At 41.5% G+C, this 22,286-nt stretch overlaps 1 protein-coding gene across 1 annotated transcript in view; it reads left to right on the top strand.

Moving 5' to 3' along the window:
• GRID2 (glutamate ionotropic receptor delta type subunit 2) overlaps positions 1-22,286 on the top strand; it is a 2,654,005-nt gene that overhangs the window by 2,219,172 nt on the left and 412,547 nt on the right. The window contains exon 12 of the mRNA XM_086961940.1: positions 21,987-22,125. Coding sequence (XP_086818066.1) covers positions 21,987-22,125 — 139 coding nt within the window. The remainder of the gene's footprint in view (positions 1-21,986; positions 22,126-22,286) is intronic.

The raw sequence follows: 22,286 nt of genomic DNA on the forward strand, positions 1-22,286 counted from the left end.
TGAATTTAAATATGCAGCAAAGTCTAATAATTCACTATAGTATCAAATAACTTGTGTACAAGTGTTCAACTATGACCTGAAAGTGTTTGAAAAATAGCCAGAAAGCTAAGCATACTACACAATGTCAATATAACACCTTGCTGCCAGTACAAGCTGATGGTGTTTTTATATTATGTTTAGGTCACCGTCAAATTGGGACCTCAGTGTTCCTAAGGAACAGTAAAAGCAAGTTAAAAGACACACTTTGGCTGCAGTGTAGGGCAGTGGATACTACTGGTTTAAATTATCTGAAAGAGATTCAGCACCGGTTATGTATTTTATGAATCTAGTGACCACTGAGATTCAGGCAGTAGATAACAAAATGGAGATAAGTGCGTATTTTGAGCCAGTTCAAAGCCACGCTTGACGTGACAGAAAGAGAGTTGAGTCTTTTTTGTGTTTATTGTGCTTTTCACTATAGAGAATACCAATAACTCATAGATATGCGTACCAGTAGAGTGGTTAGGGCACACTTTACTTCGGGGAGCCAGGACTTTTTTGTAAAAGAAGCTCAAAAATAATTTCTACTCAAACATAAGATTTAAATAAGTAATTGAGCATTTTTGTGTTGTGCAAAATCAAGGGGCATATTTACAATAACTGGCATATCCCTGCAAATCAGCAGGGATGCGCCAGTTATTGGGTGCCACAACTCCGCCATCATGGATGCGCCGCATTTACAATGCGGCGCACCATGGTGCAAAAACGGTACAGATGCGTGACGCATCTGTGCCGTAAAAGTGACGCATTGCTGGAGTTGCGTCGCAAGCGCGATGCAGCTCCAGCAATGCTCTGGGGGCCCTATCTAGTTAATGCTGCGTCAATCCTTACGCCTGCTTCAGGCAGGCGTAAGGAATTGACGTAGCAGCGTCGCACAAGTGCCTGCGTGAGATCTTGTAGATTTCACGCAGGCACTTTTGCGAGGCGCACCTGCCCCGGAATGCCCACCCTGCGGCGGAACGCCCACATGTGGCGCAGGGCTTTACAATGTGACGGATCTGCCTAGATGCGTCACGTTGTAAATGGGTCGCAGGGATACGCCACGTTTACGCGCCGTTGCGTGACGCAACAGCGGCTTAAACGTGGCGCAAGTCTGACATAAATCTGCCCCCTTGTGTTTATCCACTAGGCCGAACCCCATTTAAATTTAGGGCTGAGAAGATTTCTGCAGGAAGTGTTGAAGTTAACTTAATGTAGGATGTGTTGTTCAATTCAATGAGATGTTGAACAAAACAGCGGAGGACGCATTGGATTTAGACTATTTAAATTGCTGTTGGTAGCGCCCTCTTTCTTCAAACTAGAATCCCATATATTCATATTTTGAAGATTTTTCTACTGATCGATTATCTAGATGTCATGCTCCTGACTTGTGCACCCTTGTGTTGACAAATCATTGACAAAATGTGCAATCCAGACAAATATTTCTTTCATTTCTCTGCTGCCTGAGAAGTGATAAAACGGCATAGAATTGTTTCTGCTGTGCCTCACATGTGTTTAAAGCAAGTCCAATGACACTGTCGTGCGTGCTCCCGTGTAATTAAAAAAAAGTAACAATTTAAAATGTCTGTTTTTGAGCGTTGTGGGGCAGCCGTAAGTTGATAGAAATGTGTTTTCCTCTTAACCGACAAATAATGAAAAATGGGAATAACGTTGTATGAAATTCTGCTGGGGTGCCAGGAAGCTGCGCTGAGTCCTGGGGGTGCCAGGATTAACTATTGATGGCTGGAGATGCCTCAGTGTTGATTAATTGAAATCTCCTTCCCAGCAAGCTCTGCGCTAAGAATTGCACGTTATGAAGTGTTTACGGCCCCGTTAATAATATGTTTCACGAAAATGAAGAATGTGACACTAAAGGAGGAATGTATTGAGCTGGTAAGTGGCAAGCTATTTACCCCTGGAGGTGCTATAGGGGAAGGTTTAGCTCAGGAATAGGTCTACAGCCAAGAAGCATGTTTTACAAACGGTCGGTGGTTCTAAAAAAAAACACGTATTCCACATTTGCTCGTCATTCATTTAAATATTTTGATCACTGTTGTACATTAAAGTGGGCTGAACAATTTGAATACTTTGCAAAGATGTTTCCAACGGTTTAATCTTATTCAATCCACTTCAGTGGGCCATAAGTTATTTATATACATTTCGTTTGTATGATAGAGCATGGCAGGGTGTTAGCCGACTATCGTCTCTAAAATGTGCTTTAAAAGCATGTGTCTCAGTGGTTCGCAATCATGTAGTGACCCAGAAAGCCCCGGGGCATTTGAGTACAGAGTGTGAAAAGCATTGTTAGAAGGTTGTTGAAACACTAAGCTCTTGCTCTTGACTTTTAATGCCAGCTTACAAAGCCGTGACCGAGAGCAGCGTGATCTGTGCAGCAGAACAGCTGCCTTTCCTTTTTCAGATTACATAGTAATAATGGGTTCTCAATGTCATCTCCCTCCTAATAGTGAAGACTACTCACCCCCAAGCAGTGCTAAAAAGTAGATGGATCCTACTGGATCCTGGTTCAAGCACTTATTTCTGAGCCAGATCTGCGATCTGGCCAACCCCAGGTACACATGCTGAATTTGTCATGGTGTCATTTTCCAACACCAGGCTATAGCTTAGCAGCGGCCGTACAAGTGGCGTAGCAAGGGGGGATGGAGTGGGGGGGAGGTGGCATAAGAGTTTGGGGATGGCCGCCCGCTTTTAGCTGCGGCCGTCGCAGGGTGGCCGTCACAGGAATTACCAGCACCCCACCCCTGCTCTCACATGTTGCCGCCACGGGCGGCATACAGAGCAACCGCCATGGGCGGCACAAGTCCGAGCTACCCCACTGGGCCGTACATTGTCTGCATTTCTTTTTGAGTAGCAACCTGTAGCCAGTGAGGAGGCTTTCTTATTTCGACTTCCTGCCAGGCCACAAAAAAGGGCAGATTTAAAGGCCCCTTAGCCATTCTGTGGTTCAAGTATCATCCTGACAAGGAGTTATCTGGATCCTATTACCTGGATGTTAATGCAATAGATGGAAATAAAGAAACATAGCTTATCATTTCACAAGTACTTTAGAGAAACTGACTTGGAGGCACGGTTTTGACTTCGTTCAAGCCCTTATGTAAGAGTTTTACATATACTGCAAGAATCCAAGAGATATCTGTGTGAATGAGTAATTACACAAATTATTATTGAAATGGCATCTATACATTTTTTTATTAAATTCTTTCACCGCCCTATTCAGCTTAGTGCAGGGTGTCCGAACACTTTACATCACACATATACACACAATAAATCATACAATTGTGTAAACCGATGTACTGGAAATACTACATAGGACAATAAGGACTATAAGGGGTAGGAATCACATATTGTCCTTACTTGTTGCCATTACATTTTAAGAATGGATAGCTGGGAGAAACACAAAGTCAGTATACATAGCTAATGCAGTGATTGTGGTTATCTGTCCAAACATGACTGTACTACTTCCTGAAGGAACCCTTCTTTGTAATCTTAGAATAACAACTGATCGATGATTCCTAAACCCATGATTTACAATGTGCATGCAGGTCCTTGATGTCAGTAAATAGATCACTGTGCTATATTAAAAAGATTGCAATTTATGTACTGAAAGTAAGTGTTTTATCTTGTTTATGTATTTATGCTTCTCCCCTGTTGCTTTGGCCCTAGCTGCTCAGCCAGTGTGAATGTGCTGCGTGGAATGGTGGAGTGGTGATGATGAATGGAGTGTTTGGGTGACTGTGAGGTGAAGTGTGACCGTGGAGTATGGGCTGAGCAGCGGGCAGGTTGCTCCTGGTGGGGCTGCTGTACATGGATTTACCAACCTTCAACTAAGAATAAATAAATCACCTTAAACTACACTTCGGTTACCTGAACTCCATTACTACATTTTGGCGACGATTTGGAGCTTGAATCTACAGAAACTACGTGTGTTGAGAAAGAATTCAAGGAACTACTCAGAAGAAACTATGTAAGGAAAATTGAGGAGTCTTAAACAAACATCAGAACGCCTGACAGCTCCACCTTTTTCCTTTTCATTGGACGGCCCCGGCCAGGGCGTGCTTCTGTTTTGTACATTCAGATGGATGTAGGATATCTGTGGTACACTTAGCTGCCCAGCAATTTTTACCAGACAAGGGTGACAAGGGATTTATGGATTGCAGCTACGTTTGTCACCATTTACAACAGCTTGATGTTTTTTTTATTAAAAAAAAGTGTTATCACCGTTGACATAGAAAATACCGCCAGAGTTTTTCAGGAATTGGTGTTCCTTAAAACAACATTATAGTCCCTGTGACTGTTTTCAGTGGTGTGGCAAGCTGTAAAATCTTCATCATTGCTTATACGTTGGATTGACTTTGGTGAAATTGTCATTGCCTGGCCTGAAGCAAACTCTTGACAAAACTGTTTTAAAGAAAACCTTTACCTGTGTGCACACATTGTTTTCATTGGAATTGGATGCACAAGGCTCCAGCTTTTCCATTGCGAGAACGGATACTGTGGTGCATGCGACTCCTTGCTGTTGCCGTGGGCGGCGAGTGATGGCATTCTGTGACGTGCAGCTGGTGAGTGCTGCACAGCGATGTTTGACACACCCATGCTCCAGGAGTCACCCGGCGTGCGTCATGTCATGCCTGCGTGCTGCCTTCTTTGTTTTGGAAGCTGCACGCCAATCCTGAAGATGCGCTTCACCCGCATTGCGCAGGCTGTTTCCTAGCCTGCTTGGCTGACCCGCAAGTAGCGGGGTGGGAGTTTAGGGAATTTTGAACCAGACATTTGTTCATTCCAGTGGGCTGAATCCCATCCTCTAATGGTACCCAGCATGTCATGAAGTCCCATTACAGGTTTAATGGACTGTCTCTGTCTGTCAGGAGTCTTCTATTCATTGGGCGGAGGTGACACATCACCTCGAATTCGATGTGATGTGGTGGTAGCTTCTCCTTTCTGGCATTTTGTTATACAAGCTGCTGTGGGAGGAATTCCTGCCTGGAGATGATGGTTCGTACCCATTCGAGTAAGACATTGCTCACTGGTGTCTTAAAATTACTGTTTTGGACATGTTTGCAAGTACAGTTTTTCCTGTACATGATGCTTTTACTGGGTGTGTATAAGTGCTAGCGTATCTTTTTTTAACATTTTGTTTCCCAAAGTGCTACTTTACATGATACAGGAATCTAGCGAAGTAATCACATGTTTTTGGCCTTTGTCTAATTTGCTATGCTTTATGAATGTCATCTGCCTAAGAGTTATATCCAATGTTTTCTGCTGCTGTACTGTTTCTCATACTCTGACTGGCATTGGGTGTTGGTACATTTGTGTTGATCAGTTACGTTACATGCAGTGTGGGTGAGTTTACTCACCGGTGCCTTTTGGGGGCAAGTTAGCCCTGTTTCTTTACTAACTGGTGTGTGGTTGGATGCCAAGGTAGTTACATACGTTCTTCTTTGGCGGTTTATGGTTATTTCTTTCTGGTGTGCGTAGTCCAGAGTGTTCACTTATTGATATGAGGAAGGCCTACTCTGTCACATGTTATTCTACATTTGTTTGTGTTATGCTGACATTTTTCTTATGCTACATTGAACTTTATATATTCCTGACACATGGGATTGTTCTATGGGTGTGAATTGCCCAATTTTGTTTGTTTGCCAACGTGCCATTACATGAGGAATGTCTAAATGGGTGAAAGTCCCATTTCTACAGTTTATGTTACAGACCCTTAAATGAGGGATGTCTAAATGGGTTCAAGTCCCATTTCTACAGTTTACGTTGCAGATCCTTACGTAAGGGATGTCTAAATGGGAAGAAGTCCTATTTCCGCAATTTACGTTTTGGGTCCTTGCATGAGGGATGTATCCACATGTTCGTTTGCTTTCCTTAAATAAGGATTGGCTGTATTTCTACATGGTTATATGTCATTGGTTGCTACTTGATACACAATTTTATTTGTCCTTGTTTGGGGACGTTTAATCAGGAGTATTTCACATATTGCTTCTGTGTGATAATGTGTCGTTGTGGGAATAGTATCGCCCCCTGAGTCCCACGCTTTCCCTACTCTTGCACAGACTTCGGTAGTAATAGTAATTGTTACCCCTCCAGATTCCAACGCTTTCCTTACTGTTGCACTGACTGGAGTGGGAATATTAAATTTGACACCTCTGGAGTCCAACACTTTCCCTACTGTTGCATAGACTGGAGTGGGAATAGTACATTTTAACCTTTACTGAGTCCAACCCTTTTCTTACTGTTGCACAGACTGGAGTGGGAAATGTAAATTTTACTCCTCCACAATCCAACTTTGTTCATGCAGTTGCACCCACTGGAGCTGGAATAGTAATTTGTACCCCTCCTAAGTCCAACGCTTTTCCCACTGTTGCACAGACTGGAGTGAGAATAGTAAATGTAACCCCTCCTTAGTCCAAACCTTTCCCTTCTGTGGCACAGACTAGACTGGGAATAGTCATTTTACACCCTCCTGAGTCTATTCTTTTCCCTACTGTTGCAAAGACTGGAGTGGGACTGGTACATTTTACCCCTCTGCAATCCAACACTTTCCCTACTGTTGCAGTGACTGGAGTGAGAATAGTAATGTTTACTCCTCCTGCGTCCAATCCTTTTCCTACTGTTGCACAGAGTAAAGTGGAAATATTAAATGATACCTCTCTGCAAACCAACACTTTTCCTACTATTGCACCGACTGGAGTGGAAACAGTAATTTGTACTTCTCCTGAGTCCAATACTTTCACTACTCACTCTGCTCACTGGAGTGGGCATAGTAAATGTTACCCTTCCTGAATCCAAAGCTTTCCCTACTGTTGTGTGGAGTGGGAGTAGTATATTTATTATTCCTACAACTTTATAGTTTTGTTTATATTGGTGACATTTGTTATTATTTCTGTGTATTTAAAAAAAATTTTTTTTAAATAGTAATGTTTGTAATATGAAGTATATTTTCTTAAAATGTCATTTTTATATTGTAATGTTTTTTATCTGTAATTAAAGTGGTATGTTTTCTAGTTTATTTGTTACAGTTTTCAATGTGTTGTATATATGCACATATATATAAATATCCAGAAAACACGATTCTCCTTCTGGAGATCCCTCGCCTTCACTGGAGTGTCTCGCAGCCGGCAGACAATATCATACAAAAACGAAGTACCACGAGCACTTGATTCCGAATAAAACACAGGGTCCAAGTTCTTTAAGCCAAAGCCGTGAGGTTTATTGTATTCATAAACCTTGTTGTGACGCATCTCGCGCTCCACAGTGCGCTTGTTCACCTGTGGAGCTCTGTGGAGCGCGAACCTCAGTGGTACTTCGTTTTTGTATGATTTATATAAATATACATATATATATTTATTTGGTATATAATCAAAGTTTTAAAAAAATTAGTAAATTACATTCTAAATGAAAATTATTATTTTAATAATAGGTTTAAATTATATATGTCTAAGTAAACATAAACACATACAAATATATGTGTGTTTAGTATAATATTTATATACATTTACTAATTATTTAAATATATTTATTAATTTAATTTATATTACTGTTACATTGTAATATAGTTACTGTTCACTATTTGCAAATATATATATCTTAAAAAATACTTTTGTTATCGATATTAATGTACAACAATATTTTTTTAATACTTTTGTCATTTACATTATAAGTATGGGAAAACAATATTTTTGTACACTATATTTTTGACTCGATATTTATATACCATGATATTTAGGGTTTCGATATTATGTCAGTGAATGATGTGTCAAAAATGTGACGGGACAAAACACACAACTCTCCCATAATTCCATGAACCACTAGAGTTATCTGACTGATATTATAATCACCTCACATTTGCTGGCCACACAAAGTACTCAGCAGCAGGTGTCTTAACCCTGAAAGATATTATAAAATAATGCCTTTTTGTGGCCAACTAAGTAAGCTAGGACTGGTTAACTGTCACTTATATCCTGTTTGCTAATATATTCACAGCAGATTCTGTTTAAAATATAAGTTGTTTGCAGATTCTACATTTCAAGCTCCTCCCCTCGTGATCCACCCCATTCTCCACTGTCTAACCATGACCCCCAATTTATGGGTTCCTGTAATAAATGTTTTTACAATTCTACCACTACTTCCAAGCATCTATGGTATTTTGGTTTAATTTTAAGGATAATTGTATGTTGTTGTAGTGGCAATTAGGGAATTGTCCCAAACAATATACAAACTGTTATAATGTATCTTCAGATGATCTTACAAATCTGCCAGTTGGTATTGTTATTGGTATTGCTGGCCAGCAGTATGACATTGTCACTGTTGGTAATCACAAAAGATGGCGAAAGAGAAACACAGGCTGAAGACAGAGCTGTTCAACACAGTGGCATTTCTTTTTGCAGAGGGGGTCAAATTTTACCCTATATATGAACATGTATCCCAGGGCCTCGAAGTAGGCAAAGTGCAAATCTATGGACAATATGGGTAGGCCAAATATCATGATCTATGCAAAAAAAATAGTTCACATAATAAAAACCTAGATAAAGCAATGTGCCTGTCATTGTCATTATGCACTGCCAACAGTGCACAGAAACCTGTGCATAGCATTTGCTAAAATTGTGTTTCAGTGATAATATTTTCCAGCCCCCTATTGAGAAAACTGACAACTCCCCAAATCACAACTATTTGTAATTTAAAAAAAGTAATATTTTTTTTAATCCACATCCTTATTGTTTTTCCTCAACTTGATAAACAATTGTTTCTTCCCTATCCTTCATCTTTCTCTGGGTCACACAGTTCATTCACCCAGTGATATCCACTAGAATAAATAACTCCGGTCTTAGAATGCAGGTTTTGGAATTGCAATGGCCCTAGCAATTCTTTCCTGCTGCTTCTAAGCCATGCTTCATGTTGAGCATGTTCTTTCTAACTAATCTTCACTTTATACCCTGCGAGAGCATTAGTCATTGTTGTTGTCCCGTGCGCTACTTCTCATGTCTGCTCACTGGTGTGCTGGTGATGTATTGAGAAGTGGAGAACATATTGTATTGCTGTAGGTGGGGATGAATTAAGGCCTAGCTTCATCTTACAAATGTCTTCCCATATACAACTTGTCATTCCCCTGTAAATACACTTCAGAATTGTGTTTGGCCTCTTTGTTCCCTTTGCGCGCCGTGTTCCTCTCAGCTGCAGACACCCTGTGGTACCAAGCTATGGATCTTTTCTGCATGGTTGACAGTTTGGCGCTTGCAAATTTGAGCGGAGTTCTTTCGGGATTTCTCACACATTTGAACACTGTTTTGTGGTGAACAATAATTGTATTTTTTCTAGACCTTGCAAAAATGTTAGGAAATACTGCAGAATAAAAATGGCGACCAGTCTTCCTGCATCACTCATATCTCGCTCAAAACATAAATTCTGATTCCAATTGGCCTATTAAATTGCAATCCCACCACAAATACCTCGTTGGTCGGGGATCACAATTACAAGTGATGCAAGGCAATGGTGCAGTGTTTATTGTACCAGATATTTACTAGGTGTGATAAAAAATGCATTATTCACTAAAGTTCTGCTGGTTAAACCTGCCGAAATGTAACTAGAAGAAAAGTCCCATTATTTACCAGCATATGTGGATTATGGTGCAGTACGCTTAAAAATCTGTATGTTAAGTCTGTAAAACCCTGAATATGCACTAATTATCATATATGGTAAATTCCCAAAACTCCTGTGTCACATATATATCAGATATGATCCCTACCTTGGCAAGTAACATGTGTGACTCCTAAAGTTAACTATAATATCAGGTGTTTATTTGCTTAGCCCAAAAAACTGAGTTTACATGAGTTGCCCATGACTGGCCGGTAGCCGCGCTCGGACTTCACTCGTGAAATTTACACCCTGCTGCACACAGTTGTGAAATTGACCAGCCCAGACGTGGGTTCGTGTTCAAGAACATTACTTTCTTTCTATCACTTCATCGGACTGGATAGTCCTTTTAAGATTTTAAAAGACATTGAAATTGTCGATGGGAGAAATTTAATCAGAGATAGCGACTTATTTATAACTGACAAACAGCCCTGACGAAGTCTAACAACATAGACTGCTGTAGACGAAACACGTGTTGGCTAAAGATCTGAAGAAATGCCTTTATGAGAACATTAAAGAAGAAGATTGACACTGAAATATATATTGTTTACAAACATAACACCTGTTGTCAGCTGCCAGAATGGGTGATTAGTCCCTAAAAATAGCTCGGCCTGATTAAATCTTGGTTGCCATTGCAAGTGGGTGAGTGGATTTTTCGAGCCCTGGGATAATAGGCAGTGCTTAACCCGTTGCATGCTGATGACGAGCTCATCTCGTCATGAGGCACGGTTGAGCTACGCTCAGGACGAGCTGAGCTCGTCACAGCCGTTGGAACGTTCCCACGCGGGGATAATTATCCCGCTGTGCTGAACGCTCTAAAACGGGTGTGGTTGTGACAAGCTCTGCTCGTCACGAGTGCAGCGCCGCTGTGCCTCATGACGAGCTGAGCTCGTCACCAGCACCGTGCGCAGCCCCCCCCCCCCCGCACAGGAAATGAAAACCCCCGCAGGGAAGGGGTTAATTTGAGTTGGAGGTTGTTTGTGGGGGATACCAGCACTCATTTCTGGGGACTGGCACTTGATTTTCCTGATCGGACATTTTCCAAGAGCAAGAAAGAGAAAAACACACAGAGAGGGAAGAAGGAGTGAGAAAAACTGAATAACTGTCACAAAAGGAGAAATCAAGAACCTGCAAGAGTGAGATAAAGAGGAAGGGCGTGCCTGGTAGTGGATTAAAGAGGCTTGGATTTTACCTGAAGACTAAGCAGTCATAGTATTCTGGGTACTGACATTTAATAGCATCAGGAGCAGGCTTCTGAGCAGACCTTTAGGCACCAACACTCATTCTTCTACAAATCAAGCGCTGGTAAAAGGAGAAGGAAAAAGTGAGACAACCAGTTAGCCTGACTATGGTTTTGAACAGATGGCTTTTCTTCAGAGTAAAATAGGAGCCAGAGCTGATTGATGTTTTCTTTTGTGATTACTATTTTCAAGAGGATGTGCTTCTGTCTATGAGCGCCTCTACACTCTTCGGGATTGACGTCTTTCGATTGTTAATTAAAGATTGGTACGGGGAAGCATCCTACGTCATGGTTATTGAAAAATCATAAAACACACGTCTATCATAAAAACCCTTATTATAATATTAACGAACACATCTACCTTTAAAAAAAGCAAATGGTGTGTTATACTCCTTCCTACTTTGTCACAGTCAAAACTATATTCCGAATATTGCAACCACCAAGTCCAAATCTCATTGAAAGTGCTAAACTATTTTTTAAGCAATTAACCTATTTTGAAAATCATTAAAAATGCAACAGAATAGTTGTCATGCAATTTTGTGGTAGAGTTATCTCTTGGCAGCTTGTAAATGAGTGCTGGAGCCCGAAGAATACTCTGCAAGCAGACTTAAAAAATTGCTGCTTCCTTTATTAGGAAACCCATTTTCATCTGCGCTCCTCCTGCTGTGCATATTTCTTCTCGACATTCATTCTACTTCATGAATGAAACCCAAACTTTTAAGTGGTACCAAACAAACAATGGGGCTGTGCTGTGGCACAGGGGTGCTCCTTTCCCCAAGGCTCGAGTCTCTCTGCAGGTGTATTACCATGACCAACGACAGGCACTTAGGGGCATGACTGAACCCGGTACCTTCATCCCTTCGATGACTTCTGAGGGATGGGTGGCTACGTCAGCTTGTCACAGTAAATATGCAGAGATCATATATCCTATGTGGTCAGGGTCGGACTGGTCCATAGGGCAAGCAGGCATTGTCTGACGGGCTGGTCTGAAAGGTCAGTGTGTGGACAGTTTTTTGTGGGCAGGTTTTATGGTCTACGGGCTGATTTTTACTGCTGATTATGTTGATATTAAAACAAACATTACCAGTACCAAGGTCAAATCCATGTAATCTTCTATACCTTGCAAAACTTTTATACAGTGTATTGTTACAAGTTCAAAACTGCCTCAGTTGGCAGACATGGGCCACTTCTTCAGCTATCTAATTCACTAAGAGTGGGCACTTTAATTTTGGAGCTGTGCCTTTTTTTCAGTTCCAGTCCGACCCCATGCGTGGTTCATTATTGTGGATATGAAGAATAAAAGCGGACTCTGTATGGCTAAATTAAAAACAGTAAATAGCATTTAGTAGTTTGTTACAAAAAGCTGCTAGAATCATATTTATGTAAGTTAGATACAAAAAAAAATGTTATTTAGAATATGTACAGAAATGCAGAGAGCTGCTATCTTTCCTGTAAGGACCCACAGCACAAGAAATAAACATACTACCTGAACATCTCCGTTCTAGATATCTACGGTGATTTGAGAAAAACACTTAGGGCCTAATTAAGAGTACAGTGGTCCCAAGACTGCTGTACGAATGGTGGTGGTACAACCACCGCAACCTCAGCAGTTCAACTGCCCTGATTACGAGTTGACCGGATGGACCGCTACCACCCCAACACAAGACTTCCGCCACCGCCAGGATCCGAATGGGTCGACAGTGTGGAAAGCGTTGGTCTGTGGTGGGGTTGTCAGTGCTGGCACCGCCGTGCACATTACGGCCTGCCTTTCCGAGAAGCTGTTCATGGTTGGGACCCTGTCATTAACAGGTTGGCAGAAAGGCAGGGAAAGGGATCCCAAACAGGTTTCCACAGCTTGTAGCCAATGGGTTGTGTGCATACTGTGTCCCCCTCTGCTTGCACGGTCGTGCGGGCACTGTGTGCTATGCACAACATGGTGCATGGCACCCAGTGCATGGCACACCGTGCACCAATTTGCAAGCGGCGCTGCCACAGCGGCTGCATATGCTTCAGGCTCTCTATGAGCTGAAGCATGCCGCCGCCATTGCACAGCCAACACAACACTGCCAGCCCGGCGGTGTTATCGTAATATGGCGATCTGGATGCCACCAGCTTGTCTGGCAGCATCGCTTCTGCCACAATGGCGGTCCAGCAGTAGAACCGCATATCTCAAAATCAGGACCTTAGTATTTTCATTGTTTAAACTGCTGCTTTAATTATGCCCTGTAATTTGTTTTTCATCTTGGTTGCTGGTAGTAGGTACCATGATGTCTCAAATCAACTTTAATAAATGATAACAGTGGAGATGCAACATCATTTGCTTGTTACCACTGTTCTCCTAATCAGTCCGATTGTGCTCTTCACAATAGAAGATACCTATTCTGCATTATGGTTAATGCATTTTGGTCATAGTAGTAAAGAATCAATATGATCTACAATGAACGTTTACAACCTGCACCATATTGTGGGATAAACAAGAAGTATATCCATCACACCTCTGTGCATGTATTGTGCTTATGTTCAGTTTTGTAGATGTTAGATGTTTAGATTATGTATGTATAGCTATTTACAATTTCTACTATAGCTAGGGAAGATACGGGACCTAGTTAACTGCTAGGTGATAAGATAAAATCTTTCAGTTTCTGCAGGAAGTGCTAAATCCAAAGAGAGAATCCACACGAGGAGTTTCCTTTGCACCAAATTAATATGGTGGAGGGATTGAGGAAGGTTCTCTTCTGGATGTATTACTTCCTCCAAAACCAAAGGATTTGCCATTATGATACAGAACCAAAGCAGAGCCATGTTTGTATATCAGAATATCAGAAACAGGAATATCTTCTGACATAAATATTTTGTCAGATGATAACTTGTCTGTTTATGACCCTCACTTTACAACATGTAATTATCGCTATTGCTTGGTAATATGCCCTTTAAACCTTTCTGCTCCATCATTAACCAAAGACTTCTTTGATGAAAGGACACCTCTCAGAGCTTTAGAGAATCAATGTAGGCAAAGATTCTCATTAAGCCATATCACATAATTGTAACTTTGTTCAGATAAAAAATCCCTTTGTGGGTGCATGGGAAGAATGAGAATGAACTGAATGAAGGTGGTTTTTGGTTGTGCCACGTATGCTTTTGCCCTATTATTATTGGTCAAAATGCACCTTCACCAAAAAATCAGAGCAAGGATGCATTTACCACAAAAACAATTTGCAGAATGCAGAAGCCAGAATTTCACTTAACAACATATATTGTTTGGGCTTTTTTTGTAATTTCCATCATGGAAATTATGCACTGTTTGCCCAGCTTATTGTCTCATCAAGAACTGCTCAAAACAACTATTTAAAGTAGTGAGAATGGCAGTCCAGCCCACTCCCTTAAATGTAATGACATTGCTGTCAAATTTGAAGAGTTTGCCTCCTTCTTTGAACAGAAGTTACAATTTGTGGAACAAGTATTGTCAACAAGATTCTCTGAAGCACATGGTTCCCAAATGTAAATCCACAGTCAGCTACATTGTGTTTGGTTACGTCTCCAAAGATGATCATAGAGAAACGATCACCAAGATCAAACTCTCAAACCACTTCATTGACCCAGGACCAGGGAACATTTCTGAAGCACTGGCGTAGCAGCTTTTGTCTCAGTAGACAGAGCATGCAAACCCTTCTCTTCAACAATGTATGTTCATTGATTGCCTGAAAATGTATAAAAAACAATGGTTCACTCTTGGGAACGATGTTACAGACAACAATGAATTGTGCAATTAGACAACAAATAGTTGCAGATAAAATTTGTTAAGCCCCCAATGAAAACACAGCAGTGAGTTCATTAAAGACCAGACAACTGGACATATTATTTCCAATAATATTATATTATTGATAATCGAGAAATAAAAAATTGTGACAGCTCATGAGCTAATATTTAGATAGCACAGTGCTATTTTTGAGGAATGAGGTGCAGATAATTATTTTATAAAGAAAAAGGGAAAGATCTATGACAAACAATAGGCTGCGTTGTTCAAACAATATTGCATATGATTTGATTATTCAGTGTGGTCCGCAAGGACCACAGTTCCTAAAAAAAGCCCTCTGTCCAGTGGAACAACTTAGAACATTACGATCGTCCTTAGCCCACCTGCTGAAAGTTCCACTGACAAGAAAGACCAACTGGGGAGACAGATGCTTCACCATCGCAACTGCCAAATTGTGGAACACACTACCACTCCACATTAAAACTGCCCCTACGCTACTAAAATTCAGAAGGAGCCTCAAAACTTGGTTGTTTTCATCCTAATTTCCCCCTCGCAAGATGTGAGTTTCTGTAACGATAGCGCCGAGACACCCGTACGGGTATTTGTTGCGCTCTAAAAATTACATAAAATAAATAAATAAATAAATAAGGTAGCTATGAATATAACCAGTATTATAGAATGATACATTTTATATTGACTTTGTCAACATTTTGACCCCAACTAGTTTGTATAAAAAGAGCCATCTTCAGCACTTGGTCAGAGATAATTGAAAGAATGCAACTCAAATACAAAAACAGGAAAAAGCAACAGCTGGTTATCCAAATATGGAAGCTATTTCATTAAGCATGTGAAAAGTAGTTAGGGTTATATTACCCAAAGAATGATCTATAAGAGACGGACAAATTCATAACTGTGAGGCGATTCGCACAGCATCAAGTCTGTCTGGATGAATTGCAAGTAGTCCAAGCGCAGAAGGAGGAGGAGGGGTCTGTCTGATCAAGGCATAAAAATAAAAGGAGTAATGAGTCCAGCCTAGGAGAAATGTCTGCATCAGGCCAGAAAAAAAAGTACAGTACCTGATAAAAAGTAATTTAAAGCACAATCCAGGTCTAGGCAGACAGAAAATATTGAAAATAATTAAATCTAAACAACAAGAGCTATAAAGGTAAACACTGACAATGAAAATGTGAACTAAAAAAAGTGGTCAAAACAAACCAACAAGAGGAGCCCGACTTACAATACTGGTGTAGGATAGTGAATCGAAGCGAGGTCAGCAAGTAGAGGAGCAGAACAAGGGGACATATTATCAAGGGGGTTTATCTCCGCTTTTTTGGCTATAAAAGCCAAGAAAGCGGAGATAAAATTATCTCCCTATTACCTAGCTGTCGCTAACACCAGTTAGCAACAGCTAGTAGGAGATAGCGACCATCTTGGGCCCCACTTTGCATGTCAGTGATATTTATCACTAATGACATGCAAAGTGGGCGTGCCAAGATGTTAGCAACTGAAAACAGTCGCTAACATCGCTATCTCCTATTACCAACTTTTGGAGATATTCGCGCTAAGCGCGAATATCTCCAAAAGCTAACACCTGCCCTGAGCAGTTCTTAGCCATGTTATCCAATGGGAGGTGGATAACATGGCTAAGAGCATTAGCTCGGTAATGCATGAATATCGCTGACTTTTCAGCGATATTCATGCATTGCGGCGATTTTTATCGCATTTGCGGTAAACCTTGGTAATACCAAGGTTTATTTGCGGTAAAAATCGCCGCAGCTCAGCGGTAAATTTTTGTCTCTAACCAAGCAATAGCGATAATTATCGCTATTGCTTGGTAATATGCCCCAAGATTCTGTAGTAAAGCGGGGAGATTGGTCCAAGGGGAATGCCTACGTCTGGCAAAGACCTTCCAGAGAGTGTCTGGCATTAGATAACATACTGGGGTTGTAAGCGACAGAAATATGTTGAAGACTTGGTTGGCATGACGGAAACACATCACAGAGACAAAAAATAGAAGGGCTACGTATGGCGGCAGCGGGCAAGCAAATGATAGGCTATGTGTGGCGCTACGGGGCAGATACGTCTTCATGGAGAAGGGCATGGAAGGCGACTTCCTCCTGCACACTGCTCTGGTTAGAGCGATTCAGACTTACTGGAAAAGTGGGCTAGAGGAACCGCCTACGTCTCCGGTGTGCCAGTACGTTATGATGTCCGCGGGGACGGTCAAGGCAGTCATGTGCCTGTATAACAGATTGATTAACGAGGGCTTGCCCCCCCCTCACCACACTACGGAATCGTTGGGAGGCCGACATAGGGAAAGAGATACCGGAGACGACCTGGTCACAACTCATGCGCCGAGCCTGGAAGGGAGCACGCCATGCCCGGTTTCAACTGGTTCATTTTTACATACTCCACAGGGCTTACTTGACCCCGGCGAAGATTCAGCAGTACTTCGCCACGGATTCAGCGGATTGCCCCAGATGCCGAGCGCCTGAGGCAGACCTCATTCATATGTTGTGGTCCTGCCCGGCGCTGTCCTCATACTGGCTTTTGGTCGAGGATACTCTAAATAGGATTACAGGGAGAACTTTGTCGGTCGACGCGGCGGTGGGGCTCTTACACTGGTTCCCGCATACCTCTAAAAATAAAATTTCGAGCAAATTTATTGATTTAGGGCTCGTCCTCGCTAAACGGGAGATAACCAGGAATTGGAAGGCAAGAGTTGGTCCGACGGGAGCTAAATGGCACAACGAACTTCTGAAGTGGGCTGCGGGGGAGAGCACTCTGCGATACCAACTGGCGAGGCGGCAGCACAACAAGAGGGCGCTAGAATCAGCACTGGAATAGGAGACAATAGTGCAGGCCCTTAGAGATTACTGCACTTCCAGCGATTCCGAGGGTGATGATGCAGCACAACCTGAGTCCCGTTAGACGTCCGCGATACGGATCTCAATGCAGTCATCTGGGGTTTTTCCCATAAGCTCTTTCTACACATACCACTACACACTGATGGCGGGGTTGGGTGGGGGGAGGGAGTTGAATCATGAGACTGTTGGGGGGGAGTTTTTTTTTATTTATTTTTTCTGTTAGGTTGATCTAGAAAAGCAGATGAAGCCCGTGGGATTATCCGGATCAGCTTCGACGTTCTACCAGATCCCCACCTGTGTTCTATGTAAGAAGACGCCGCCCGACCCTTGGGTTGTGGGCTGAATGGCTGTGTACCCACGATGTTTTCTCACGGGGGATCGGATGTATCTGCCCTTTTATTCCTGCAAATGTGTTGCTGATCTGACATGTAACTTTGGCTAATTCCTGCAATAAAAATACATTTAAAAAAAAAAATGGAGAAGGGCATGGAAAAGCTCCTACCAGCAAATGGGAATGAGGTTCCATTCAGTGGAGCCAGGGAAGGGCTGGCAATTGAAGTTGTGTCATAGCGCAGAAGACGCAACAAGGGGTAGCAAAATCATCAAGGTCTTCTTTAAAAAAGATGCAGGACATCATTAAAACATTGATACTTGTTTGCCCTCCCCTTTCCTTTCAAAGATGACAAAAAGCTTTACTGTATTGCTGCAGAGTCACTAAAATACTAATAACCTTGCATCTGATGAGCACCAATCAAGAAAAGACCAGGTCATAGTACAGAATCCACCTTTCTGTAGGTTATGGGAGATGCACTTCGCATTCTTGAGTCTGGAATCTCCTGTCTTATTTTGCTGTTGGACCTATCTGCAGAATTTGATGCATTGATACTCACTCATTGATGCTTTTCGAGATTTTCCATGATTGTGTGAGGATGGATAGATTAGTTCTCAAATGGTTTGACTGCATTTCTCAAACCGCTTGCAACAAATCAAAATATATAACTTCAGGTCCAGTCTGCTGGTGTTAACACAGGCAGTCCCTCCAGGTTCACACTAACTCCTATTCCTTTTAAACTTCATAATGAACTCCTTGACGTACTACTGAGGGTCTCAGGGATCCAGGGACATCAATATGCTGATGTTACTCATATCTAAATAAAGACCTCCCATCAAGAATGTCTCAGTTTTTGCCCAAACTTTGCTATTAATTCATTACTGACTGACCTCATTTCACATAACTCACCAAAATAATATACTTTACCAGTCTACTCCTGGATTGACACCTGCGGGGTCCTTGACTGCAACCCGAGTATAGTTGACAATACCAAATCTCTAGAGGCCATTATTAACAACCAATTGAACCTACAAACACACATGAAAACAGTAAGAAATTGGGTTATTAGTTGAGGGAGTGGGTCCCCAACTCAGCTAAGAACAACAATCCTTCTTAGGGTGAATCACTAAAGTCATTAAATAAACATGAACTCAACCCAAGGCATCCATCGCACAGAGCAGAGAGGCTTAACTGAGAGGCAATTTGTAAAGCATGTACTAAGACAGTAATGAAGTCGAAAGACAAAACAATAAACATCCCAAAAAAAATTTGAAAAACAGAGTAAAATGTAAGAGACATATTGATGCCAAAATGTCAAAAATCAAAGAAAGGGAACCACAGATATGATTTTTAAAACGTTTTGAGTAGAAATAGCTTCGAGAATCACTAAGTGCCAATGATTGCCAATGGCTGTGGTAGAAGAGAACCTAGGCACAATTTGACATAACCACGATGAAGCGTGGGTAAGAAACACTTATCAGGTTAGTCCTGGGCAAGCGATTTTACCTTCTGACTTAAGGCCATTATTTCCCAAACCACCACAAGAGTTCACTTCTAATGCCCCACAGGACCCCAGCAGAAGCACTGTGAGAGTCACTGGGTGTCAAGCAGAGTCCAGCCCAGGACCAATGGCTACTGATCAGCAGGGATGCTGCAAGAAAGGCCTCTTGTAGCTAGTTGTATCCCAGTAGCTTGAACAGGAGGTCAGCTTTATGGACCTTGAGTTCACCACTATGTCTTGGGTAAAAGAGAGAAAATAGGTTCAGTCCTCCAGGGCTCTTCTCAGGTTACATACAGAAGGCTTAGTCCTCTTCTGATTTTGTCCAGGTGTGTTCTGAAATGGGTGCCTCCAGATGACACATTTATATCTGGCACAAGCTAGTGGGTGGGAATGACCCCTGGGAATGGTCTAACCTATTGAGTGAAGGTTCCCGGGGCCTACCCTTGCCACGTTGGGCATTTGTAAGCTGGCCAAAGTCTTCACTCACACTAAACTTGTGCTCTGAGGTGTGCACAGGGAGTGAACAATGGTAACTAGTGTCCTCCCACATCTAACATTAAAATCCAGTTTTAGGTGGGCTTGTACCCACAACAACTTCCAAGACTGAAGTGTGAGAGAACAAGAGCTGAGTATTCGGCAACTGGACAGTGGATAAAAACATATTGATTTTGCATTCTGTTTCACTTCTTTGAAGTGTGCTACAAATGTTATATGTAAACCGTACAGACCTGCCAAACAGGCTTTCACACTTTAGTTTAAAAATTATCCGACTGTGATTGGGGGCTGTCTGGCTGGGTGGACAAAAGAAGAGTCCTGCTTAAGTGTCAGCTAACCTTTGGGGAGGCCTCTTTGAAGTGTGCCCTAAGTGTCATATGAAACACCCCTGCTGATCTGTCAAGCAGGATATGACATTCAGGCACAAAATTGACACTTCAAGGCCAAAAATGATTTTCACAGCCCGCCCTACATATTCTATCAGGTTCAGATGGGTCATTTATATCCATTCAGGCGAGCCTTTTGTTTGCTTTTAGGAGCAAGTTTATATCTCATTCCCGCCTATTTAAATGCTAATTATTGGCTGTCAGAAATGGAAGCGCAAAATGCAGATTTAGCTTACAGGGACTTCAGGTAGCACAGAGGTAGCTTTTTAAAAGTTACCTTTCGAGGATCGCAGGAGTAAAGTGCACAGTTCTACAGCCAGCACAAAAAAGGTTCAACAAAAAAGGCAAAGAAATCTGGGTTAACTTTGCAGAAAAGGCAAATTTCCAACACATACCATGCATAATTGTGCACATTTACAACTGCATTTTTTGTGGAGTATTTGCTAGTTCATCCCTGAATCTGATCTCAAGACCAGAGGGCAATCCATAGTATTGTCAAGAACTTATTTCAGTAACTTCCTATTTCTTGGTACTTCAAAAATACACCTCACCTACCTGAAAGTGACGCTTCATGCCACTGCATTATTTCTGTCTGTTACTAAGAAATGTAATCCTATTGCACAGGTACTTTTAACTTTTCATTGCCTTTCCAAGAAAAAAGAGCTAACTGCAAGACAGTGCATATCCCCCACAGGATTCTACATACTGCCAAGCGTAGGTTACCTTGTATCACAACTGAAAGGTCAAGTGGGTCCTGACCCTGCATATATCTGAAAAAAGTATTCTAGAACCTCTAACTCAAAATGGAATGCAGAACGGTGAAGTTCTACAAAAGGAATGTGACTAGAGTCTGGAGCTCCCTTACTCAAGATCCAAGGCCCACTACATACATGACACTTTCAGGTGTGAGCTGAACATCTCCTCTTTTAAATATACCTATTGCATGCTCCCACTTAACTTTGCTGTTCGATGACTTTATATCTGGTTCCATTCTTTCTTTATTTTGCACTCATTGCTCTTAGCCAATCGTTCCATTCCCATGCCTCCCTCTTCGACTTCTCTTGCATTTTCTTCTCACCCCATACACTCCCTACATTTTAGCTTCTTCCATTTAGTAGACCAACTGTGCTGGTCTATATTCTTCTGCTTATCACAACAGTTTGGCCTCTCTAAATACTGTCCTTGATTGTTTACCAACACTCTCCCACACCTACTTCCTTTAGTATTTTACTGTGTACTTATATGTATAATTTCATATTGCATTTGCTGATTATGACATTACTCTCTACTGTATCAATGTTGTTTTTGATTTTGCTGATGTTAATGAATTGTACTACTTCCTCTTCCTCTTTGACATGCTCTAATGCCTTGAGGCCAAGTTTGATTATATGAAAATGCATGAACAGAAAAATAAATAAATTGTGTCCTAAATATTGTTTACAAAAAGATTGTCACATTGTGAATAGATTTTCTATTATAAGCTTCAATTGTAGAACTTTTTTGTAAACGATATATAGATACAATATTTGTTTTAGGTACTTTTCTGACAATGATATTCTGATACCATGTGAGGCAAATAGTGAGTGACACAATAGCAGATACCTTTCCTACAGAGTTGCTTAATCTGATTTAGAAAGTTGGCCTGATTATCCAATGGTGGGATGCTCTTATCTTGCTGCACCTTGAAAGAATAGTATTCCATTGCTGTCTGCACATCTCTAATGGCTTTTTACTTTCCAACAGGTGGAGAGGTTCCATACACGACCCTCGCTACAAGAATGATGATGGGAGCATGGTGGCTCTTTGCCTTAATAGTAATTTCTTCTTACACTGCAAACCTTGCAGCTTTTCTCACGATCAGCCGCATTGAGAACTCTATCCAGTAAGTAGAATGAGGACATGAAATACATTACTGATGTAAGTGTTTATCTTATAACCTTGTAGATCACAACAGTGGGCTATCCTGCTCATTAAGAGACTTCTCCAGCATTATAGACCTGAGCTGAGCATGAGACCTCAAGTTTTCCAGCCTGGTATTTAAGT

Source organism: Lissotriton vulgaris, chromosome 3_1 (assembly GCF_964263255.1).
Source record: "Lissotriton vulgaris chromosome 3_1, aLisVul1.2, whole genome shotgun sequence".
NCBI classification, from domain to species: domain Eukaryota; kingdom Metazoa; phylum Chordata; class Amphibia; order Caudata; family Salamandridae; genus Lissotriton; species Lissotriton vulgaris.